We start from the raw sequence: 20,383 nt of genomic DNA, 5'->3' as shown, positions 1-20,383 counted from the left end.
CAAGTTGACAAAAACACTAGCCAAACCCTATTTTCTTTTTCTTTTCGTTTTGTTTTGGTTTGGTTTGGTTTGTTTTGGTTTGTTTTGGTTTGGTTTGGTTTGGTTTGGTTTGGTTTTGGTTTTGGTTTTGGTTTTTGGTCCCACTTTCCCATCCTCTTCCCTCTTTCCCCACCCCTCTTCTTCTCAGAAAAGGGGAGTCTCCCCACATCAAGTCTCATCAGGACTGAGTGCATCCTTTTCCACTGAGGCCAGGCAAGGGAGCCCCACTAGGGGAAGGTGATCCAAAGCAGACAACAGTGTCAGAAACAGCCCCCACTCCACTTAAAGACCAACCTGCCCATCAGTTATGTTTGGGCCTAGGTTAGTTGACCCTGTTGATCTTCTTGTGGAGTTCTTGTCTCTTCCGGGTCCTTCTATCTTTCCCTCCAACTCTTCCACAAGACTCCCTGAACTCCACTCCATGTTTGTCTTTGAGTATCAGCATCTGTTTTGATCTGCTGCTGTTTTGTCCTCTCAGAGGACAGTTATGCTAGGCACAACTGTTTTCTAAGTACTGATCTAGTAAAACATGGAAGTGTAGAATCCAGGTGTCTATAAATTGCAACTTTACATTAAGTGGTTTCATTTTGTGAAGGAATCCTAGAGGTGGATCAGGGATCGTGAGGTGGTAAGGCCCCATGTGCTTCAGGGCCAGAGCATAACCACAAGGGCAATTGGCAAAAACAGTCACTACCTTATTAAAACGATACCTTTTGTCAACCCACGTTCTCTTTCAGAAGTGACATCTGCACCCTATTGGGCATATAGTTCAGTCTTCTAACATACTGTGTTATGTTGTTAAAATCCACCTTAGCAACACTTCAGTTGCCAAGAGTTAACTCAGAGAATCTTGTTGTAGCTATGGTCACTTAAAAATGAGCTTTTCAAATGTACTTGTAAAAGAATGTCTGCAAAACAAGCTGAATACAAAGGATTAGTACTGACACCAAAGTGTGTTGTAAATTTCAAACAAACCCTGAGATAGAGTGCTTAAGACATTTCGCAAGTGAATTATAAAGCATTTTTCTATTTCCTTATACATAAAATGTAAGCAATAGAATCTTATAACATCTGGGAGTTTAAGAACTGCATGGAAAAAAATGTGGGATTTTTAAAGTGCTGTTTATTTGCTGGTGTCATGATCATTGTTGATTTACCTTCTTCACAGTTCAAACCTTCTCCAGGCATAAAAATATAAGTATCTTCCACCTTTAGAAGGTTCAGAAATTTATGCTTCTCCTTGCTGTTCCTTTGGAACTATAAATGCTGAACCCAATGGCTTAGACTGGGGTTCCTATCGGGGAAGCAGCCACCCATATTTGAATGCCTTCTTCTCCGTGCATTTATTAGAGAGAGAAGAGGAAGCAGCAGTCATCTGATCTTGGTTCCTGTCTTTAGGGTCTGAAGAAGCCTGTCCCGGATCTGCTTGGTACGGACAGCATAGACAATGGGATTGAGGATGGGGGGAATGAGGAGATAGAAGTTGGCCAGCAGGGTGTGAATTGGAGGAGGCACATGGTGCCCAAACCGGTGAATGAGGGAAGAGACGGCAATGGGAACATAGAAAATCAGGATGGCACAGATATGAGAGCCACATGTCCCCAGGGTTTTAAGCCTGGCCTCAGGGGTGGCCAGCCCCATCACAGCTCTGAAAATCATTACATAGGAGGCTGCAATGGCCACTGAATCTATGATCAACACAAGAAAACCAATGCTCAGCCCATAGATGTTGCTGACTCTGCTGTCACCACAGGTCAAGGCAACCACAGCCATGTGCTCACAGTAGGAGTGGGAGATGACTCGGCTTTTGTAAAAGGGCAGCCGCAGGCGGATCATAAGCGGCAGGGGTCCAATGTAAAGAACTCCTCGAAGGAGGGCAGCCAGCCCCAAATGGCCCACCATGGCCTGGGTGAGCACCATGCTATGACGCAGCGGATTGCAGATGGCTACGTAGCGGTCAAAAGCCATGGCAAGGAAGATGCCTGACTCAACAGTAGCAAAGCAATGAATAAGAAACATTTGACATAAGCAAGCATCCAAACCAATGTTGCCATCACCAAACCAGAAAATCGCCAGAAGTTTGGGCATGGTGGAAGAAGACAGAACTAGGTCAATGACAGCCAGCATGCACAGGAAGAAGTACATGGGCTGGTGAAGACTGCGCTCTACCCTCACCATAGCAAGGATGGTGATGTTCCCCACCACAGCCACCAGGTACATGGAGCCAAAAGGGATGGAGAGCCAGATGTGAAGGGACTCCAGTCCTGGGATGCCGGTGAGCCAGAAGGAGCTGGGTGCCGAGCAGGCATTGTGAAAAGTGGGCATTGCCATAGAGAAATAAATCTCATTTGTGTTCCCAAATGTAGAGAGACATTTCCCCTGAAAAGAAAAAAAAAAAAACAAAACACAGTATTCTTGGGCCATGTGGTAAACATCATTGAACATACAGTGATGACACAACTTTTAGAAGAAATCATGAAATTTCATACTACATTGAATTTCATGTTGCACCAAAGTATCAATGTAAACTTGGAAAGCAAAACCAGAAATATGTGTTTGAATGAATGGGTGAATTCTTTGATCATATGATCCTCAATGAGTGACATTTTGCATCAATAAATGAATTGCCCTGAGGCAGATATGAATTCATTTGGTAATTTATCTCTCTGGATATATTGTAAAGTGGCTTTCGGGATCATGTTAGAACGACCTTCTAATGTCCCATTATTGTCCCACTAAGGAAGCAATCTGCTTGTCAAGAGACAATGCTGGGTAAGGACAGTGCACCAGTGGGATCTGATCTGACACCAGGCGTGCTCTGGAGACAGGTGCAGGGACCTTGTGCAGAGGCGCAGGCGGGGTTGCTGGGGTTATGAAGTATCAGGGTGAGCAGTGAGCTTGGCCACTCAACCCAGCTGCAGTTAACAGGAGGGGCCCTTTTCAAGAGCTGGGGTTTGGGTGAAGAAAAAAGCATCATCCAAAATGCCTGGCAGGAAGGGAATCTGAGAGCGAGTTTCTGGTCCCTGTTACCAGCCCTGTATCTCCACCAGCAGGGCCCAGATGGACACACACTTTGAAGAAAACTCACTGGAGCTGAGATTCAACGTCAGCCTTTCTAGGCTCTGCAGCAAACCGAAGAATAATCTTTCCTTGTCAAAATACAGCTAGCATCAATTCACGACAATTTTTAAAAGCCAGTAGCCTAGAGAAGTCTGTACGATGGTGGTAAGCCGTGCGCAATGTGTTAGTGAGCACCAGCTCTTTCGTTCGTGTGGCACTGGTGTGCAAAAGGAGGAATATGAGCAGAATAGGGAGCCGTACCTGGGTGAGTCTGTCTCTGCTCCCTCACCCTGTGGGCTGGCTAACCTCTGCTAGCCCCTCCAGCTCTCAGCACGGTGCATCAGAAAGTGACCTCTTCTGGAGATCCCCGTCGCTAGCTGGGTCCTGCCAGCATGAGGAACCAGCAGGAGATACAGGGCTAGCAATAGAATCCAGAGGCTTGCTCTCAAATTCCCTTCCCACCAGGCATGTTTAATGACCTCCTCTTCTACCGAAAGCTCCAGCTTGTGAAAAGGGCCCCTCCCGGGTTCTGCTAACTACCTGGATTGAGTAGCCATGCTCGCTGCTCATCCTGATAATCCCTAACCCCAGCAACCCCGCCTGCACCTCTGTACACGGTCCCTGCACCTGTCTCCAGAGCACGCCAGGCATTCTTTTGTGGGCATCAGATCGGAGCCAATTGGTGCACAATCTTTACCCAGCCTTGTCTTTGACAGGGAGATTGCCAAATTGCCAGATTTTAGTGGAACATAAAATCTGAGGATGAGCAAGTCACAGAACTGAGTCTGCAGGATAACCTATGACTTTGAGATTTGTAATTAGTGGAGACTTATCTATTTCACCTCCTGCTTCTAACTAAATGGCTTCCGTTGCTTAGGCATGTCACAGGAAGCAAGGCTTCAGTGTGGAACAGAATAGCTTTGCTGTGTTCCGATAAAGCCCTTGAATGGAAGAATGCTCAGGCCTCTAACATGAGTGCTTTCGTACCCATGATCCTCCTGCCTGTCTGCTGTGGCTGCTGCATTAGTGAGCGTTACTTCAGGTTCCCAGTGCCACGCACATCCCTGCACCCCTGCCCTGGGGAAAACTACGTTTTAGGTTTGGGCAGATAAATTGCACTGTAGACTCTTTCTTCCTCTTCCCTATACCCGACCCCATGCAGAGCCATCTTTCTGGGTATTCTACTTCCATTTCATCTCCTCAGGCCATCCCAGGACGCTTCGTGACAGTGAAAATGGTACTCAGGACGAGAGTATTATCCACGCTATTTCCTGTCTTCTTCACCTGGAAAATCATCTTGCAATCCTAATTATCATCAGAGGAAAGCCTGCTTTAACCCTTGATTAGGTGTCTTTTGCTATGCAGAATTTTCTGACCTGTTGATACACAAGTTTCTCTGAATACAGTGCCAGAAGGCCAAGAATTTTGTCTGTCTCATTCTCTACCATAAACTCTTCACTGGCCCAGCGCCTGGCTCGGTTGAATGAGAATAAAGTGTTGTGTCTATTTAAAACACTGGGATGATGTTTTAAAGCTAAGTCTTATGCTTGCATTTCTATAGTAAAAAGTTTTCCAAGCACCTATGTGCAATTCTGTGAAGCCCCTGCCCTTTTGGTCCACTCCCAAGATCATCCTCCCCTTTGTTTCTTACTTTGGAAACTTAAGTAGAGACATCATCTAGAGTTGGATGCCCAGGAATTCCAGCTCTCCTCATCCTCAGCAGCAGCAAGTTTTCCTGATGGTCCCTCCTCCTTTTCTTGGTTCCTCTTCAGAATATGCTTTTTCCAGGATGCGATTGTGTCAGAAAAGCTCAGAATTCTGTAACTGCTTCAGAGACATCAAGCTTATAAACACTCTGCACAGTAGTCTTGGGAATTCCGTCTGGGAGTGGCAGAGTGGCTCCAGGTCCAGTGCAGAAGGAAAATACCCAGACTGTTCCCAAGAGGAATAACAGAGAATCTGGCTGTGATCACAGCTCACCCCAGCTGCCACAGCTCCTCCAGAATGAGAGAGAGAAGGACAGGCCTTCTGAGTCATAACTTCTTAGGGATAAGTCCTGCTCTTGTTCCCATCCTGGCCTCCCTGGAGCTGGCATATGTTCTGACAACAATATGAGAAATCGAAAGTTTCCCCAGAGTACAAAGTGTCTTTTTTTGACTCAGAAGGAGTTGGAGGTCCATATTTATGAAGGCTATAAATCTCTAAGTTTTATCTCTCTATAGGATGGGAGGAGAGTCCTGAATTAACAGTATGGTATATCAAAGAGCAATGCCACAAGAAATAAGACACTTTTTCCCATGTCTCATTTACATCATTCAGATCACACATGCTTGTAAAGGAGGTGCCTCCCCCCATGCTCATGTTCATGCTTTAACATTATAGAGCATGCCATTCCTCACCAAGGAGTATGTCAAGCTGAGGAAGCAGGCTCTCTCATGCTCATGTTCATGCTTTAACATTACAGAGCATGCCGTTCCTCACCAAGGAGTATGGTCAAGCTGAGGAAGCAGGCTCTCTCATGCTCATGTTCATGCTTTAACATTACAGAGCATGCCATTCCTCACCAAGGAGTATCATCAAGCTGAGGAAGCAGGCTCTCTCATGCTCATGTTCATGCTTTAACATTACAGAGCATGCCGTTCCTCACCAAGGAGTATGGTCAAGCTGAGGAAGCAGGCTCTCTCATCCTGATGAGATAATTGTGGATTATGGGGCATCATGTTCCAGAGCATGATGCAAAGCTCCAGAGGTTTGAATCTGGGTGACCTCAAGCTGTTCCAACTCTATGTCTTCAAGTAGAAAGTTGGAATATTTACCTCTTGTGTAGTTTTACAACCTAGATTCTTGTAAATAAAAGAGCTGGTGAAACAAACATTTCTGAACATCATTATCCCCATTAGTTCAATTCTTTCTGCATCTTTAGAAGACATTCGCTTCCTCCCTCAGATCGGGATTCAGTAAGTTAGGAAAGAGCAGTGCAGTAGAGTCATTACAGGAAGGATTCCTTCACCTGCACTTTTTCATTGCAGCCTGAGGAAGCTTGCCGTCCATTTCACACTCTGCATGCAATCGCCCGAGTATACAGGTTCTGTCTTGAGTCTGCATGTGTGCGTATGTTCCAACCTCAGCCAAGCAAAGAAATGGGAGCATTATTCCTACAAGCTCTGATGTAACTTCTGAGTCTTGGTTCAGCATTCCAATCTCAGGCAGATGAGCTCTGCCATTTATAATCTTAGTTGATGAGGTGAGCCTTTTAAAACTGAATTTTTTGCATCATATTCAAGACATTTTTAAGATTATAGTAATGCCTCACCCTCTGTTGGCATGTACCAACTCTCAGCCTTTTCATTCCCAATTAATAAAGAAAATGCAAATCATATGTGAAGGACTATATTAAAGCCATTGCCTTTCTCCCACAAAAACGATCTTAAATTTAAAACCGCCTACATTCAGCCTTGGAATCAGAAGCAGACATTGCCATTCAAGCCCTGTCCAGGAGAGGGCACCCAACCTGAGACATGGTACCAAGGGTGATAAAATCATAGTGTGGAAAGGGAGGTGAACACAAAAGCTCTCCCCTGGCTGAGGAGCCAGCGGCAGTAGACAGCTGCTGAGAGGGAGACTGCGTTCTGTAAAAGCGCAGCTCTTGGTGGGTTAAGCTACACTCCAGCAAAGCCACACGACCAAGAATTTATGGGCAGCACAAATTTTACTTGATTTTTGTGTGTGTTTGTTTGTTTGTGTGTGTGTTTGTTTAATAGGACACAAAGTTGAGTGGTCAGGGAAGGCAAGAAGGATCTGGAAAGAATGGGGTGAAAGGGCAAGAAAGGTCAAATACATTGCATACAAATACATTGCATTTCAAAGACATAAAAACGAAACTAAAATTTACTTACTCATTAAATTATGTGAACATTTAAAAAAAAAGAAAGCAAGTTTGATGTCATTAAATAATTTTACTCATCACTTGTGTAATGGTTCTCCTTAACTCTCAGCTTGGATTTCGTCCAATCAACCTTGTTGCAGAGCTCAGCCTTCAAACCACAGGAAAACGTATTGGTCAAGCCAACACAGAAATACCAAAAACGCAAGATATACTTGATTTCAAGTGTATAAGCACATCAGCCAGCTCAGTGTCACATTGTCTCTGAAACTGTCCACTGGTTATGCATAATTCTGTAGGGAAACAGAATTTTAAGCTTGCTACTCCAGATACTAAATTGGAAATATGTGAAGACATATAATTTTAGTAATTCGTATACATCTCCAAAGACTCTCTCCCTGAATGAGATCTGATGATGCATAGGTAAATAATTCTTCTAGAATCCTCCTGTCTTAAGCAGAAGGCCTATTATTTAGGCTCTGAGATCATACAAACATGGATCCATGCTCATTTCCCTGAGGGACACTGTCTGCCCCTTGCCTGGTTAAGTATGTCCTAGGGTGACATCTGTTACACTGCCACTTCTAGTGCTTAATAGATGGACATTCTTGGCACCTAGAAGCCTTAATGTTTTATCCTCATTTTATCCTTGAGATTTCCTCCTGAATTTCACTACATTTGTGAGTTCCCCAGCATCCTTGTATCATCCTGGGATCCTCACGTATCCTTCATCGCACATATAAACCACCTCTGACCTTTGGAACGCCCTATGCCTATAAACATCCATAACTTTCTAAGGCTGGAGTATGGCTTAGTGATGGCATGGTTGGCAGACACAGATAGGCAGGCACAGGGTCTTGGTTCATCTCCAGCCTTAAAACTGGAGAGAGATTCTAAGTCTCTCTTCTTGTACATATGTCCACATCCCACAGAGAATGATCTTTTCGGTACTTTCTGAAATCATCTTTTCTACTGTCACAAATACTAATAATCCAGAGAAAAGGAAAAAATAATTTTCAAAATAAGTATATTTGCTACAAATTCTTTTCAAATATTCAAGTGTTTAAACTCAATAAAGATACAAGCAAAACAATACCTCAAAATAAGTATATAGGCCAAAATTTCTCTTCAAACATAAAGGTGTTTATACTTTATGAAAATAAAAGCAAAACAATAGACTTTTCTAATATGTAAAATGTGTGTTTTGCCTCGGGACATTTCTCAGAGATTTCACTTAACACCAGCGCACGTGGGCTACAGAAATTCTTTAGGAGGAAGACACAACAGTTCGTGATGCTGTGCGCACTCATCAGCTTCCCTCGTAAGGGTCTGTTCTACGTGTGGACTTCTGCATATATACTATTGAGATATAGGTCTGCGCCAGTTTCATAGAAAAACCTGAAATTAGCCTTCTCACTATCCTGGGAAGTTTAACCGAAGTAACCACACACAACTATCTCCAACTTGTAAATACAAATATTTGGGTTTAACAAAAATGGATTGAAAAAGTAGAATTTTTTTTAAAGATTAACATTTGAGTTTAGGTTGTTTTCTTCTTGATATAGGTGTGTGTGTGTGTGGTCTGTCTGTCTGTGTCTGTGTGTATCTGTCTGTGTGCACGTAGGCTCATGATAAACCTCTGGTGTCAGTCCTCGTGTCGTTCACTTTGTTTTCTGAGACCGGGTATCTCACTAGCCCAGAGCTCACCGGGTAGACAATGCTGCCTGGCCAGCGAGCGCGGGAACCATCTGCCTGTCTACCGCCCCAGGGCGACGATTACAAGCGTGCAGCGCCACTCCCAGCTTTTCACATGGGTTACGGAGACCAGACTCAGGTCCTCGTGTTTGCAAAGCAAGAACTTCACCCACTGAACCATCTCCTCAACCACGATTGATTTTTTAGTAGAAGTGGCAGCTGCGAGGGCCCGCATGAGTTGCATTGAGTGCCTCGTCGTTTCCCCCACCCTTCTCTCATGAACTCCCTCAAGAGGTGTGACCCTTGCAGTCTCTGAGTACGTCAGGCTCAAGGGAGGCAGTGAAGCCCAGCACCGGCTAAGAGCTCCCCGGAGGGTAAGAACAGCCTCTGTTCCGGTCCTCGGAGCTGGAGCGGACAGGGAGTGAAGACTGTTCCTAGGAGGGCAGTAAATTCCAAAGGGAAGCATGCAAGTGTCTCTGTGCAGCTCTTGGGGGGAAAAGGTTATTTTCAGAACCTACATAAAGCAGAGGGAAGACAGTGAGCAGGGGCATGGCCTAACCTGGCCGCCAACTGCGTTCTTCCAAGCATCAGATACGAGCCAACCACCGTAAGGATTACAGTGGGCACGCCCCATGGGTAAGCCATTCCAGATTTGGAGTAAAGCTTTGGAGCGGTCTCCTAGGGCCAGAAACTGCTCTCTTCTTTGTAGGCTTAGTCAAAAGCAGCAGCGAGTCGCTTTGTTTCCCTGGCTGAGTTAAAGAAAAAGAGAATCCATAAAATAGAACACGTGGTTTAGAAACCGCAGCGAAAAGCCTGGGCTCCTGCAGCCAGACTGAGCCTCTTGCCTTAGATTCCAGGACCAGGCATCTCGTTATGGTGAACTAGCAGAATATATCCCTTCAATCAATATGTATATTCATGTTAATGAAGCTAGCCCTAACATTTCAAAATAAGACTCTAATGTTTCTGGCTACACGAAAGCAAAAAGAATAAGATATGCTTACAGGAAATCCATTAAAAACTAAAGAATCAAGACTGTACCCTCAGAGAGAGAGATTACAGTCATTCAGTTGGCAAAAAAAAAAAAACGGTTCTGAAATTGCTGCTGTCCTGGAGATGTAGCACTGTTCGTGGTCTGTGGGAGAGAGCATGAAGGAAGCAGTGGGTAAGAGGAGTGTATCGCTAAGATGAATTAGCTTGCTACTCAGCAGCTAAGAATCCTAAAAGAGACAGACAGAGAGAGAGGATTAACACATGAAAAAATGCTCAGGTTCCTCCTTATCAGACCAGGACAAATATTTCAAACATACACACAAGGTGTAGCACTTGAGGTAGAGTTAGGCCGTGAACTTGAGTCTGTGTTGCTTCTAATCGGTGCCTTTGTCATCGGCAGCATCTCTGTCAGGAGCCTCAGCACCTCAGATCACTTCTGCCTGTGTTTGCAGCCCCGTCGCCACTGTGCAGGTAAAGTGGGATTTCCGTAAAAGCAGGAAACGTCGCTGGGCTCTGCCCTAGATTAACTGGGGTCATTTAGTTCCCGCACAACCTAGTTAAGACTGGAGCTTAAAATGACAGTTGTAAACGTGACAGACACACTTATTTTTTCCAACATTCCTCATCCTAGCCTAAAACTCAGTTACAGCTTCATTGACTAAACTAATTCAGACACAAATGAAAAACTGGAAACTGAGGTTAAGCCCATGCCTGGATTCTGATTCGCTGCCGTCATTACTTTGACTTACCTGAAATGGAGTAAGTGAGCGTCTCTCTCGGCTTTACACTGGTGACATGACATAGTCAGAGAACCCATGAGACATTTCCCAGTTAGAAAAGTCCACCTTAACTGCGGACTGCCTTAACCCCTGCCCATCTGACTCCTCGCTTCTGAAGCAGCCCCTGAGAACTAACAAGGCGGTGAAATGTTTCCTGCTGTGAGATGCGCTTTCCTGCTGTGAGATGCGCTTTCCCGTCTGCTGCCCACACTGAATTCAGGCAGCGGCATCTGCTGTCGGGTCCTGGTGCTCTGTTCCGTACAGCTTTCATTTGAAGTGAATGTTTTTCCTGTTTTACATACAGAAAAGGAGTTTCGAGAAGGCAAATAAATTGTTCAGAGGACAATGGAGGTCGGGGGTGACAAGTCTGCTGACAGCAACCCAGTGCCCTGTGCGACCTCCCCGGCCTTCCCTTCACTATCATAATTGATTGAATTTGTTACCGGTTTGACCCCTGAGGAGTGTTACATGTTAACACTCGTTTAAACATTCCAATATCCAAGTCAAAGATTGAATATGACACAATCTTGAGTTATTTTAAGATTCACAAACCTTGCGTGCCCCACCTCTGTCCAGTGCCCAGCCATTGAGGGAGCCTTAAAATGAACTGCGTGTTGGAGCTGAAGCAGTGGCCTCAGAGGCCACGCAGAGACTTACTGCTCCTACCTGGTGTAAACATGTAATGGCTAGTCCAATTTTAGACAAAGACTAAAATGTATGTGGGATTTTTGAGAGAGTTTGGGAGTTTAGAAAAGCCCACCACACACACACAAACACACATACACTATCGTATAGATTAAAGATGTCATCAAGGGCTTTGGAAAGAGTGACCTGAAAGTGGCCTTGAAGGATGAGAAAAAGTCCCTAGGTGGGAACAAAATCAATGAAAAGACTTCCCAGCCATCACAGCTGTGTGAAGAAAGTCACCATGCACACAGGAGTGGTGAAAATTCACTAACGAAGATCTAGTGCAAAGAATCAGAAGGGCAAGCCTGAGACGGAAAGGCACCAATGGCATCCTGAGCTCTCAGACTCTGGACAATGAGGATGTAAATGAGGACCTTTAGCATGCACATCTGAATGGCCAAAAGCAGACAAGACCTGTATAATCTCGTGCTTTGGTGCTCAAGAAACCAGGGATTCTGGTGAAAAGAATTGGGGTTCCCTATCCCTTTAGTTCACTCCATTCTCATTACTCTCCAGTAGCAGATGGAAGAAAACCTTAATGAAATTCACTCTGAAAAAGAGGACTTCTTCAGTCAAATCACAAATGGTGCCCAATGCAGGAAAAATTACTAACAGTATTCTTTCCTTAGAGTAACCATTCTCAAGAAATTGTGTCTGTTCTTCGTTCTGTGTAAGCATAAAATCCAGCAGCCTGAAATGTGAAATCTTTTTCTCCAAGAGATGATTAAGTCCCTTAGTCCCTCATCATGAGTGTGTGTGTGTGTGTGTGTGTGTGTGTGTGTGTGTGTGTGTCGTGCATAATGACAATCAGAGGACAACCTCCATTACCCATCTTCACAGTCCACCTGGTTTGACTCAGGCTCTCTCCAGTATTCTCTGCCAGCTGTGCGCATCTGGCTAGCTGAGCCACGGGCTTTCCAGGGTCCTTCTGTCTCTGCCCCCCTCTCAGCATGCTGGGGTTACAGATGCAGGCTTCCATGCGTTCTGGGCTTTAAGCACTTACATCTGTACAGGTGCTTTACTCGTTGAGCCATCACTATATCAAATCACGGCAGTTCTATCCCACTAACATATTTCCCGAATAAGACTGTTCCCCGTGTCTGTTTCTGTTAGCAGTGGGTGTCATCATAGATAATTCCTATATGTTAGATAGCACAGTGATCTTTCAAGTTGGCATTCAGAATCTGTCTTTATTGTAGGTGCCACAAGTTGTCAAGAATGGAAATGAAGATCTGTTCTAGAGCTGCCAAGGGCTTTACCTCTCCCAGGAGCAGAAACCTGACACTAAGAGTTCCTCTGCGTAGCCCACGCTCCCAAGCATGCTCATTTCTAACAATGCCTGCTGGGCACCCAGCTCCTTCTGGCTCACCGGCATCCCAGGACTGGAGGCCCTGCACATCTGGCTCTCCATCCCCTTTGGCTCCATGTACCTGGTGGCTGTGGTGGGGAACATCACCATCTTGGCAGTGGTTAAGTCAGAGCGCAGCCTGCACCAGCCCATGTACTTCTTCCTGTGCATGCTGGCTGTCATTGACCTAGTTCTGTCTACTTCCACCATGCCCAAACTGTTGGCCATCTTCTGGTTTGGTACCTGCAGCATTGGTCTAGACGCCTGCTTGGTCCAGATGTTCTTGGTCCACTGTTTTGCTACTGTTGAATCAGGCATCTTCCTTGCCATGGCTTTTGACCGCTATGTGGCCATCTGTGACCCACTGCACCACACAGCAGTACTTACCCAGGCCGTGGTGGGACGTTTGGGGCTGGCTGCCCTCCTCCGAGGAGTGTTCTATATCGGACCTCTCCCACTCCTAATTCGCCTGAGGCTCCCCCTTTATCGAACCCAGATCATTGCCCACTCGTACTGCGAGCACATGGCTGTGGTCACTTTGGCATGTGGTGACACAAGAGTCAATAATTTATATGGAATGGGAATTGGTTTCCTGGTGTTAATCCTAGACTCGCTAGCTATAACTGCATCTTATGTGGTGATTTTCAGGGCTGTGCTGGGACTGTCCACCCCTGAGGCCAGGTTTAAAACTTTGGGGACATGTGGTTCTCACATCTGTGCCATCCTGGTCTTCTACATTCCTATTGCAGTCTCATCTCTCACCCATCGCTTTGGTCATCATGTGCCGTCCCATGTCCATATTCTTTTGGCCAACTTTTATCTCCTCGTCCCACCCATCCTCAACCCGGTTGTCTATGCTGTGCGCACCAAGCAGATCCGAGAGAGACTTTTGCATATTTTTAAGTCAGGAACTCAACTCAGGGACATATAAACAGTCAGTGATAACAGGAAGAGGCTCTTTGTAAGGAAGAAAGCTGGTGGTATTTCCAGGTCCTAGTTAAACTATGGGGATAGAGCCTCAAAGTCCATTCTGTTAGAGCGTGCATTTTCTGTGCAGTGTGAAGGTTAGATCTTGAAGTGGAGAAGGAAGATCAGGTTATAAGCTCCTGGATACTGTAACTCCCCTTTGTTTGCCCGTGTAATTCATGGGTGAAGTACAATAAGCACATGAACACTGAGATTATGTCTATCCTTTGTTTCTGTAGCATCAGATTTCCTGTTTCTCTATGACAAGTGCGATCAAGCACAACTTCTAAGAAGCAGAATTCTATTCCAGTACCTCTGTAAACACAATTTAGCAAGCTTTGTTAGACGTTTCTTATGTAGGCAAACTTTTAAATTCTCCTGTACTGCCCCTATTAAAATGGCATTTATTGAAGATGGAGACAACATAAATAGAAATTTTAAACCTCTTAGAATGAGAGTTTGCCACCTATAGAAGTTAAAGTCTTTAAACCAAGTCATTCCCCATTTAACAGACAAGATGGACAAGAGAATATACCACATCTCCTAGAGCTACATGAGAGATGCATAGGAGAGAGGAAAGGACATTGTTAGATTCCATTTCAGAGGCTCTAAGATAACATATGTGAGAGAGAGCAGCTTCACCAAGATAACAGAGCAATAAGTGAAATGAGGAAACAGAAGGGTTGACAGGAGGGGCTTGGGTAACAGAGGGTCAAAGGTGAAAATAATGGAGACCTTGAGGTGGATAAACCTGGAAAATCCTCCAAGACTTTTTAGGGAATTCTTATTGCTACTGCTTGCTGTGACTTAACCTTTTTGATATATTGCTTACTGATCCATAAGGGGACTTAAAACACATAAAAATTTTGGTAACACATTTTTAAAGGCAGTCACTCATTCAGAATCATGGTTATCTCCATTTTTTGTCATAAAATTTTTCAAATTTTTAAGTCATTTAACTTCAAGTTTGTGAGTCATGATGCGTTTTTGAAAGGCCAAAATGGGTAATCTTAGGTCTAAAAGATATCACGTTGGTATTTTGGAAAATAGAATTCAAGAAAGTAAATGGTTAAGCTAGAACTAGAATACAAGCCTTGTATGTTCAAAAATAAAATAAACGAGAAACTTGGAATAGCCCAAGTCTCCAGTGTTTAATGCAAACCCCTGACTAGACCCAAATTTTATTTCATCCATCTATTCCTAGTGCCAAGCTTAGCTTGATAACATTTATTAATCTTTCTCCATCATTTCAGGTAAAGGGCAGTGGTTCTTCCATCCTATCAAGGGCCCTGATTGCAGTGCCAAATTAGAATCAAAGTTATTATGAAAAGATAGGGAGTGAATGTGTGTAATTTTTAAGTGCTAAAAATAGTTTTATCTGAAGTTGAAGAAAAGACACTTTTGACTTCTCGGAGATAGAAATCTATTTTAGATATTAGGCTGGCCCAGAAGAAGATAAAAGAATGTAACATCCAAACCCTGTGGTGGAGGGGATGCTGGGGGAAATTTTGACATAGTTCACCATTATGATTCTAAATTCCACTTATACCTTGTAATTATATGTATGAAGAGTCTGAACTTTTAAAATACCACTTTGTACTAAGAATTTTATGGCAGAATAGCTGCAGAAAACCCAAAGCTGGGAATTTCTTCCTAGATAATCTGTTGAGTCTCCCATTGGCCAAAACCATCTCCATCATCATATGGAATTGAATGACTGAGGATAGAGATAAGAAAATGGCAGCGTTTATATTCCTGCTCCATCCAGTGGCCACCTCCTGAGGGCACCCACCAGACTCAATAGTGTCATCTTAGTTTCATTCATTTAGTCCTCCTGTCATCTGTGGTCATAGCTGTCTGATTACCTCAGAACAGAAGGGAATGGGCACTGAAGAATTCAGTATCGAGATGTGACTAACAGGTAAATATCTCAATCCAACAAGGGTTGCTCCCCCTCACGCAATTATGTTTCTGTCCATAACCAACACTCTGGATAATGATAGGAGAGTACCAAACGTGTTTGAGCCTGATTGGGAAGTCTGAAATAGGAGAGAATGATGTGGCATTTGTGTAGGGTCTTGTGGCACAAATGTCTTAACAACTTGGACTGTGGAATCATAAAGGGCAGAGATGAACCTTGAATAGTGTGTCAGACTTTGGGCATATGATCAAAGCCTGTTTCTTCTTGTAAATGAAAATGGTGGTGATCATTACATGCTTATTAAGATAGTTTATTAAGATAGTATATTAAGATAATTAATATATTATTATTAAGAAAGTTAATACACTATAAAAATGGTGTATTAAGATAGTTTATTAAGAAAGTGTTGACTGGGACACAAATTATAAAAATCAACTTGTCTTCTAAATAGTCTGTGTAGTATATTGAAAGGCCCTAAGACAGAACGAATTGATGAGGCAAAGTAGCTCCTGGAAAAACATAAAGACTATCCTAATCAGGGCTGGAACAACGGCTCTTGGATTGGAGTTAAGAACACAGGCTGCTCTTCCAAAGGACAGGATTCAATTCCCAGCCCCCACATGGTAGCAAACTGTAATTTCAGTCCCAAGAGATCCATGCGCTCTCCTGGTCTCCACAGGTACTGCATGCACACGGTAAACAGCCAAACATGCAGGCCAACCATCCATGCACAGGAAGTAAAAATAAATAAATTTCCATCTACCACTTCTGGTTTTTACAATCTTTTACCTCCTTTTCCTCACAGATCCTTGAGTCTTGAAGGAGGTGGGGAGAGTGGTGGTGGATTGATGAAGACATGCAGTTTAAAACTGAGTGTTTCAAATTCTCTGTACATTTGTACCATCATGTGAAAATTGCAAAAAAGAAAGGAAGGAAGGAAGGAAGGAAGGAAGGAAGGAAGGAAGGAAGGAAGGAAGGAAGAAAGGAAGGAAGGAAGGGAAAGAAAGAAAAGTTAATAATTTTCTAATGGCCAGACTTGGTAGCACATGCCTGTAATCCCAGGGAGGCAAATACATGCATTCAAACACACACACACACACGCACATGCACACGCACACGCACATAGACTAAATGATTTTTATTTATTTATTGAAAAATGACCTGGTCAGTCAGGTTAGTAACTTGTGGGTGGGAAATAAAGATGAAAAGGGCTGGTGTGACAGAAAACAGAGGTGGTGTCTGTATGAGTATGTTTTTTTTTCCTCCCAGAATTTAGCATGTGTATTAATTTGTTTTAAAGAACTCAGAGGGTTTACCAATTCTATCTTAGCTGAAAGGTTTGAGCTATTTTTTTAATAATCTGTGGAAACTGACTTGATTTTAATCTCCAAATTTCATGTAAGTGAAAACAATCCTAAAAGCTGTGGCATTACCATTAGCAGTTGTATTAGCTGCAGCACAAACTTGTAATCCTAGTGTCAGAAAAACTGAAGCAGCAAAGTGAGACACCTAGGGCCATCCCAGACCATGTAGTGAGTTCCCAGCCAGCCCACACGACCCAGCAAGCACCACATGCTTTCCTCTTCTATGAAAGCTAGATTTACATTTCTGTATGTGTGTTCAGGCAGAAACTAAAACAGGAACCATGGAAAGGGAAGGGATCTTAAAGGAGTAAGACAAAAAGAAAATGGTAGGAGGGACAGAGAGTGCAATGAAGAAGAAGAACAAATGAGAACAAAGTATGCATGAAAATGCCACCATGAAGCCCATTACTTTAAAAAATCATTGAATTATATAAAATATACAAATCAACTTTAAAGTGATTGATGGCTCTATATGTAAGTTTAAAAGAAGCTATATGCAGGATCATATAAATTAATGTAAAGGAATATTAGAGGACTCTTGTTAAGTATCCAATAAAGGAAATGACCATGAGCATGAAGCAAAGGGATATTTTTTTTTTACTTAATGAAAGTCATAAAATTCTCTTGTGAATAAAGCTATTCAAGTACAACGGTATCCGTCTGGGTCCAGCCCCAGGTGAGATCAGGGCCTGAAGAAGGACGGACGCAATAACGGCGAGGGAGGAATGAGTCAGGCACTGGGATCTGGAGAACTTTTACATCTTGACTGACTGGCAGTATAGGTGATTCTTTATTTATATAGAACGCAGTAGGCAGGGATAGATGCTAGTTGTTCCAAAACATAGGTCATATCAATTGTTTCCCAGACACGTGTTTTAACTTCTGCTTGGTCATAAGTTTAGTCATCATTGATAAACCGTGACAGAACAGAACTATCTTTTACAATCATTTTTCCTCATCAACCCCACATCCCAGCTTTTAACAATATTGCAGTTTCAAGAGCATATTTTGCCAAAGCCTGACAGCCTGTTTTCAGGCTGGTGGTGCTTATGGTTTCAAGGGCACTAGACAGATTTCTAAGCCAGGTTGGGCAGGTTGTCCTGTCCCAAACAGTGTATTATCAACTTTTAATAGTGAGATTGCTGATTGTGATTAAGCCTGGAAAAAGTCTTCAGACCAAAGCTGTTGCAGTTATTATTCAATTTTTGCCATAATACAATGTTCATATTTTGTATATTTGTAGACTTTATGTATATGTCTAATCCAGAGCCTAAGCAAGACCTTCAAGTAGGACTACGTAAGTATATCTCCTCTAAAAGTGGGAGCCTGTACCATACCAATTGCATCATCCAGCTCAGCCTTGCTGGATCTTTGTCAGGCAGCTACACTGGTTTTACGACCTTCACTGTTTCCATTAGATATGGCTGTGCCAGGTAACATTGAAAGATGAGCTTTAAAAGAGAAGTAGAGCCTCTAGGCCATTTTAAAGCATTACAAGTAATTTCAGTATTAGATGGTGTTGATCCATCAGTTACCAAGTTAGTAATCCAGTTCCACAGTAGAGACTGTGGGACCTGGGAGAGCTGAGCCAATAATGAGGTAGACTAAATTGTTGTACAAGAGCCAACTTTATTCAGTGCTTCGGACAATTCAAGGGTTAAGAGGAGGTACATGAGTAAAGGGTCCAATCATACGGGCAGGCCGCAGGTGGCAAGCAAGCTGCACATGGTGGGCAAGCCTCACATGGCAGACAAGCTGAAAATAACAAAAACATGCTTTTCCGCAGAGCCATATAGACAGATAACAAGAGCAACGTGCAATGAATAATAGGAAATAAACTCACTCCTATCTGCTACACTTGGGAGGGGTATGAAAGCATAACTGGAGAGCCGCCGGTCCGTCAGGCTGCTTTGTTATTTAGCTCTCAGCGGAAAGACATGTTTTCACCCAGGCCTTCACTGGAGTCAGTGATAAGCAGGATGTTTTGCCACGGCTACCTCCTTTTGTTTGAGACAGCAGATGGGATGTCTCATCAAGTTCACACCTTTTGTTTGTGTGAGGATCACACAGACAGGTGGTCGAGGTAAAACAAGTTTGACTTCTCTGTGAACCCATTCGTTGTACTGAGGTGCTTTTGCTCTGACTTGATAAGGGATTATTGGAATAAACAGGGGCGACCAGTTTTCTACTGGAAGCCCTCTCGGACAGATCCCATGTGTAGTGTGTTGGTTTATTAACTTTCTCTCAATCCTCACTCCCCACTCAAGAACTGTCCAACTCTGCTGGTGGGCTCTGGCACACAACCCAAGAACAATTCTGTTTTTTTAAGAAACTAAGGTAACAAGACTCTTGTCTTGGTTTCTTGGAGTCTACTCACTCAGAAATCTCCTCACACGTCTTCATTCTTGGACCATGTTCCAACAATTATTCACACTCTGGGTGAAATAATCAACAAAAGCTCATTGGTATGAGCCAGTCTTATCCAGTATGCCTACTGTCTTTCATGTAAATAACAACATTCACTATGAACGTGTCATTGTCTTTTTTAATCGTGTAAAGCCCCTATGAAAATGGGCTGGTCCAGTTCCTACTATAGTTGCAGACCTTATCTAATCTGATTTACAGTATGGATCAGTGAATAACCACAGCCATGTGTTCACAGTAGCAGTGGGCGACCACCGTGCCTCGACAGTAGCGGAAGCATCTGAGCAGGAAGGGCAGCGGAGTCATCAGTGCCACAGCCCGAGTCACCGCGGCCAAGCCAATGTTGACGATGAGGGGCTTGGTCAGGACCGTGGCATAGTGCAGGGGTTTGCAGATGGCGACATAACGGTCAAAGGCCATGGCCAACAGCACTGCTGACTCCATGATGGAAAAAGAGTGGAGAAAGAACATCTGGGTGAGACAGGCATAGAAACTGATCTCTCGGTTTCTGAACCAAAAAATGAGGAGGGACCGTTTGGGCAGGTGCAGGTCCAAGGGCCATGATGAAAAGGAGAGCTTGGGTTTTAAAGTGGAAAACATCTGAGAGTTTGTACAGATATCCTGTCTTTCCAAAGAAGGCAAGTACTCTTGAATTTACTGTAGAGTGCCCTACTGCATGAATAAAGCTCTTGGCTAATTAGTATATTCAGAAAATAAAACAATAAAAAGATAAATGTGAAGACTTGTAAGATAGGTCAGCAGATGAACGCACTTGCCACCAAGCTTAAGAATCTGAGTTTGATCCTTAGAACGCACATGTGGAAGGAAGGAACTAAATGAGAAGGTTGGAAAGGAAGACAGGGTGGTCGTTGCTGTCTACATTGTCATGTGCCCATTCAGCCTTATGCGCAGCCCAAAGACACCTCACTTCACCTTGCAATCATGGGTGACCCAGTGATCCATGTGCTTTATTTCTTTATGCTCACCCAAGAAAAGCACAGAGCTCAGTACTCCAAAGTCAGCATTTCATCTACTATACCAAAGTGCTCACACTGGACTCAGAGCGTATCTTCCATGTCACTGTCTCTTTAAAAATGCCCACATAAAACTACTAACTAACACCCTATATTTTTAAGACAAGATAAGAGAACAGTGGTAGATTCAAAAGATTACATTCAATGGCAGGAAGATACTTACCTGAAGTCCTTCAAAGATATAAATAAA

The 20,383-nt window shown here is 43.6% G+C and overlaps 2 protein-coding genes across 2 annotated transcripts; one reads left to right on the top strand and one right to left on the bottom strand.

The window, feature by feature from the left end:
• Positions 1 to 1,410: 1,410 nt before the first annotated feature.
• Positions 1,411 to 2,376, bottom strand: LOC110540265 (olfactory receptor 52M1). The gene has a single exon (XM_021627066.2). It carries the CDS (start codon positions 2,368 to 2,370, stop codon positions 1,411 to 1,413), a length of 960 nt encoding a protein of 319 aa, XP_021482741.1. The 5' UTR covers positions 2,371 to 2,376.
• A 10,070-nt stretch (positions 2,377 to 12,446) lies between these two features.
• On the top strand, positions 12,447 to 13,415 carry LOC110540267 (olfactory receptor 52M1-like). The gene has a single exon (XM_021627067.1). The coding sequence runs from the start codon at positions 12,456 to 12,458 to the stop codon at positions 13,413 to 13,415; it is 960 nt and encodes a 319-aa protein (XP_021482742.1). The 5' UTR covers positions 12,447 to 12,455.
• Positions 13,416 to 20,383: the final 6,968 nt, after the last annotated feature.

Source organism: Meriones unguiculatus, chromosome 14 (assembly GCF_030254825.1).
Source record: "Meriones unguiculatus strain TT.TT164.6M chromosome 14, Bangor_MerUng_6.1, whole genome shotgun sequence".
NCBI classification, from domain to species: Eukaryota; Metazoa; Chordata; class Mammalia; order Rodentia; family Muridae; genus Meriones; species Meriones unguiculatus.
This window is presented reverse-complemented; position numbering and strand designations above follow the sequence as displayed.

Coding starts and splice junctions, on each gene's coding strand:
- LOC110540265 (XM_021627066.2), bottom strand. CDS start 2,370: ATGGCAATGCCCACTTTTCACAATGCCTGCTCGGCACCCAGCTCCTTC.
- LOC110540267 (XM_021627067.1), top strand. CDS start 12,456: ATGCTCATTTCTAACAATGCCTGCTGGGCACCCAGCTCCTTCTGGCTC.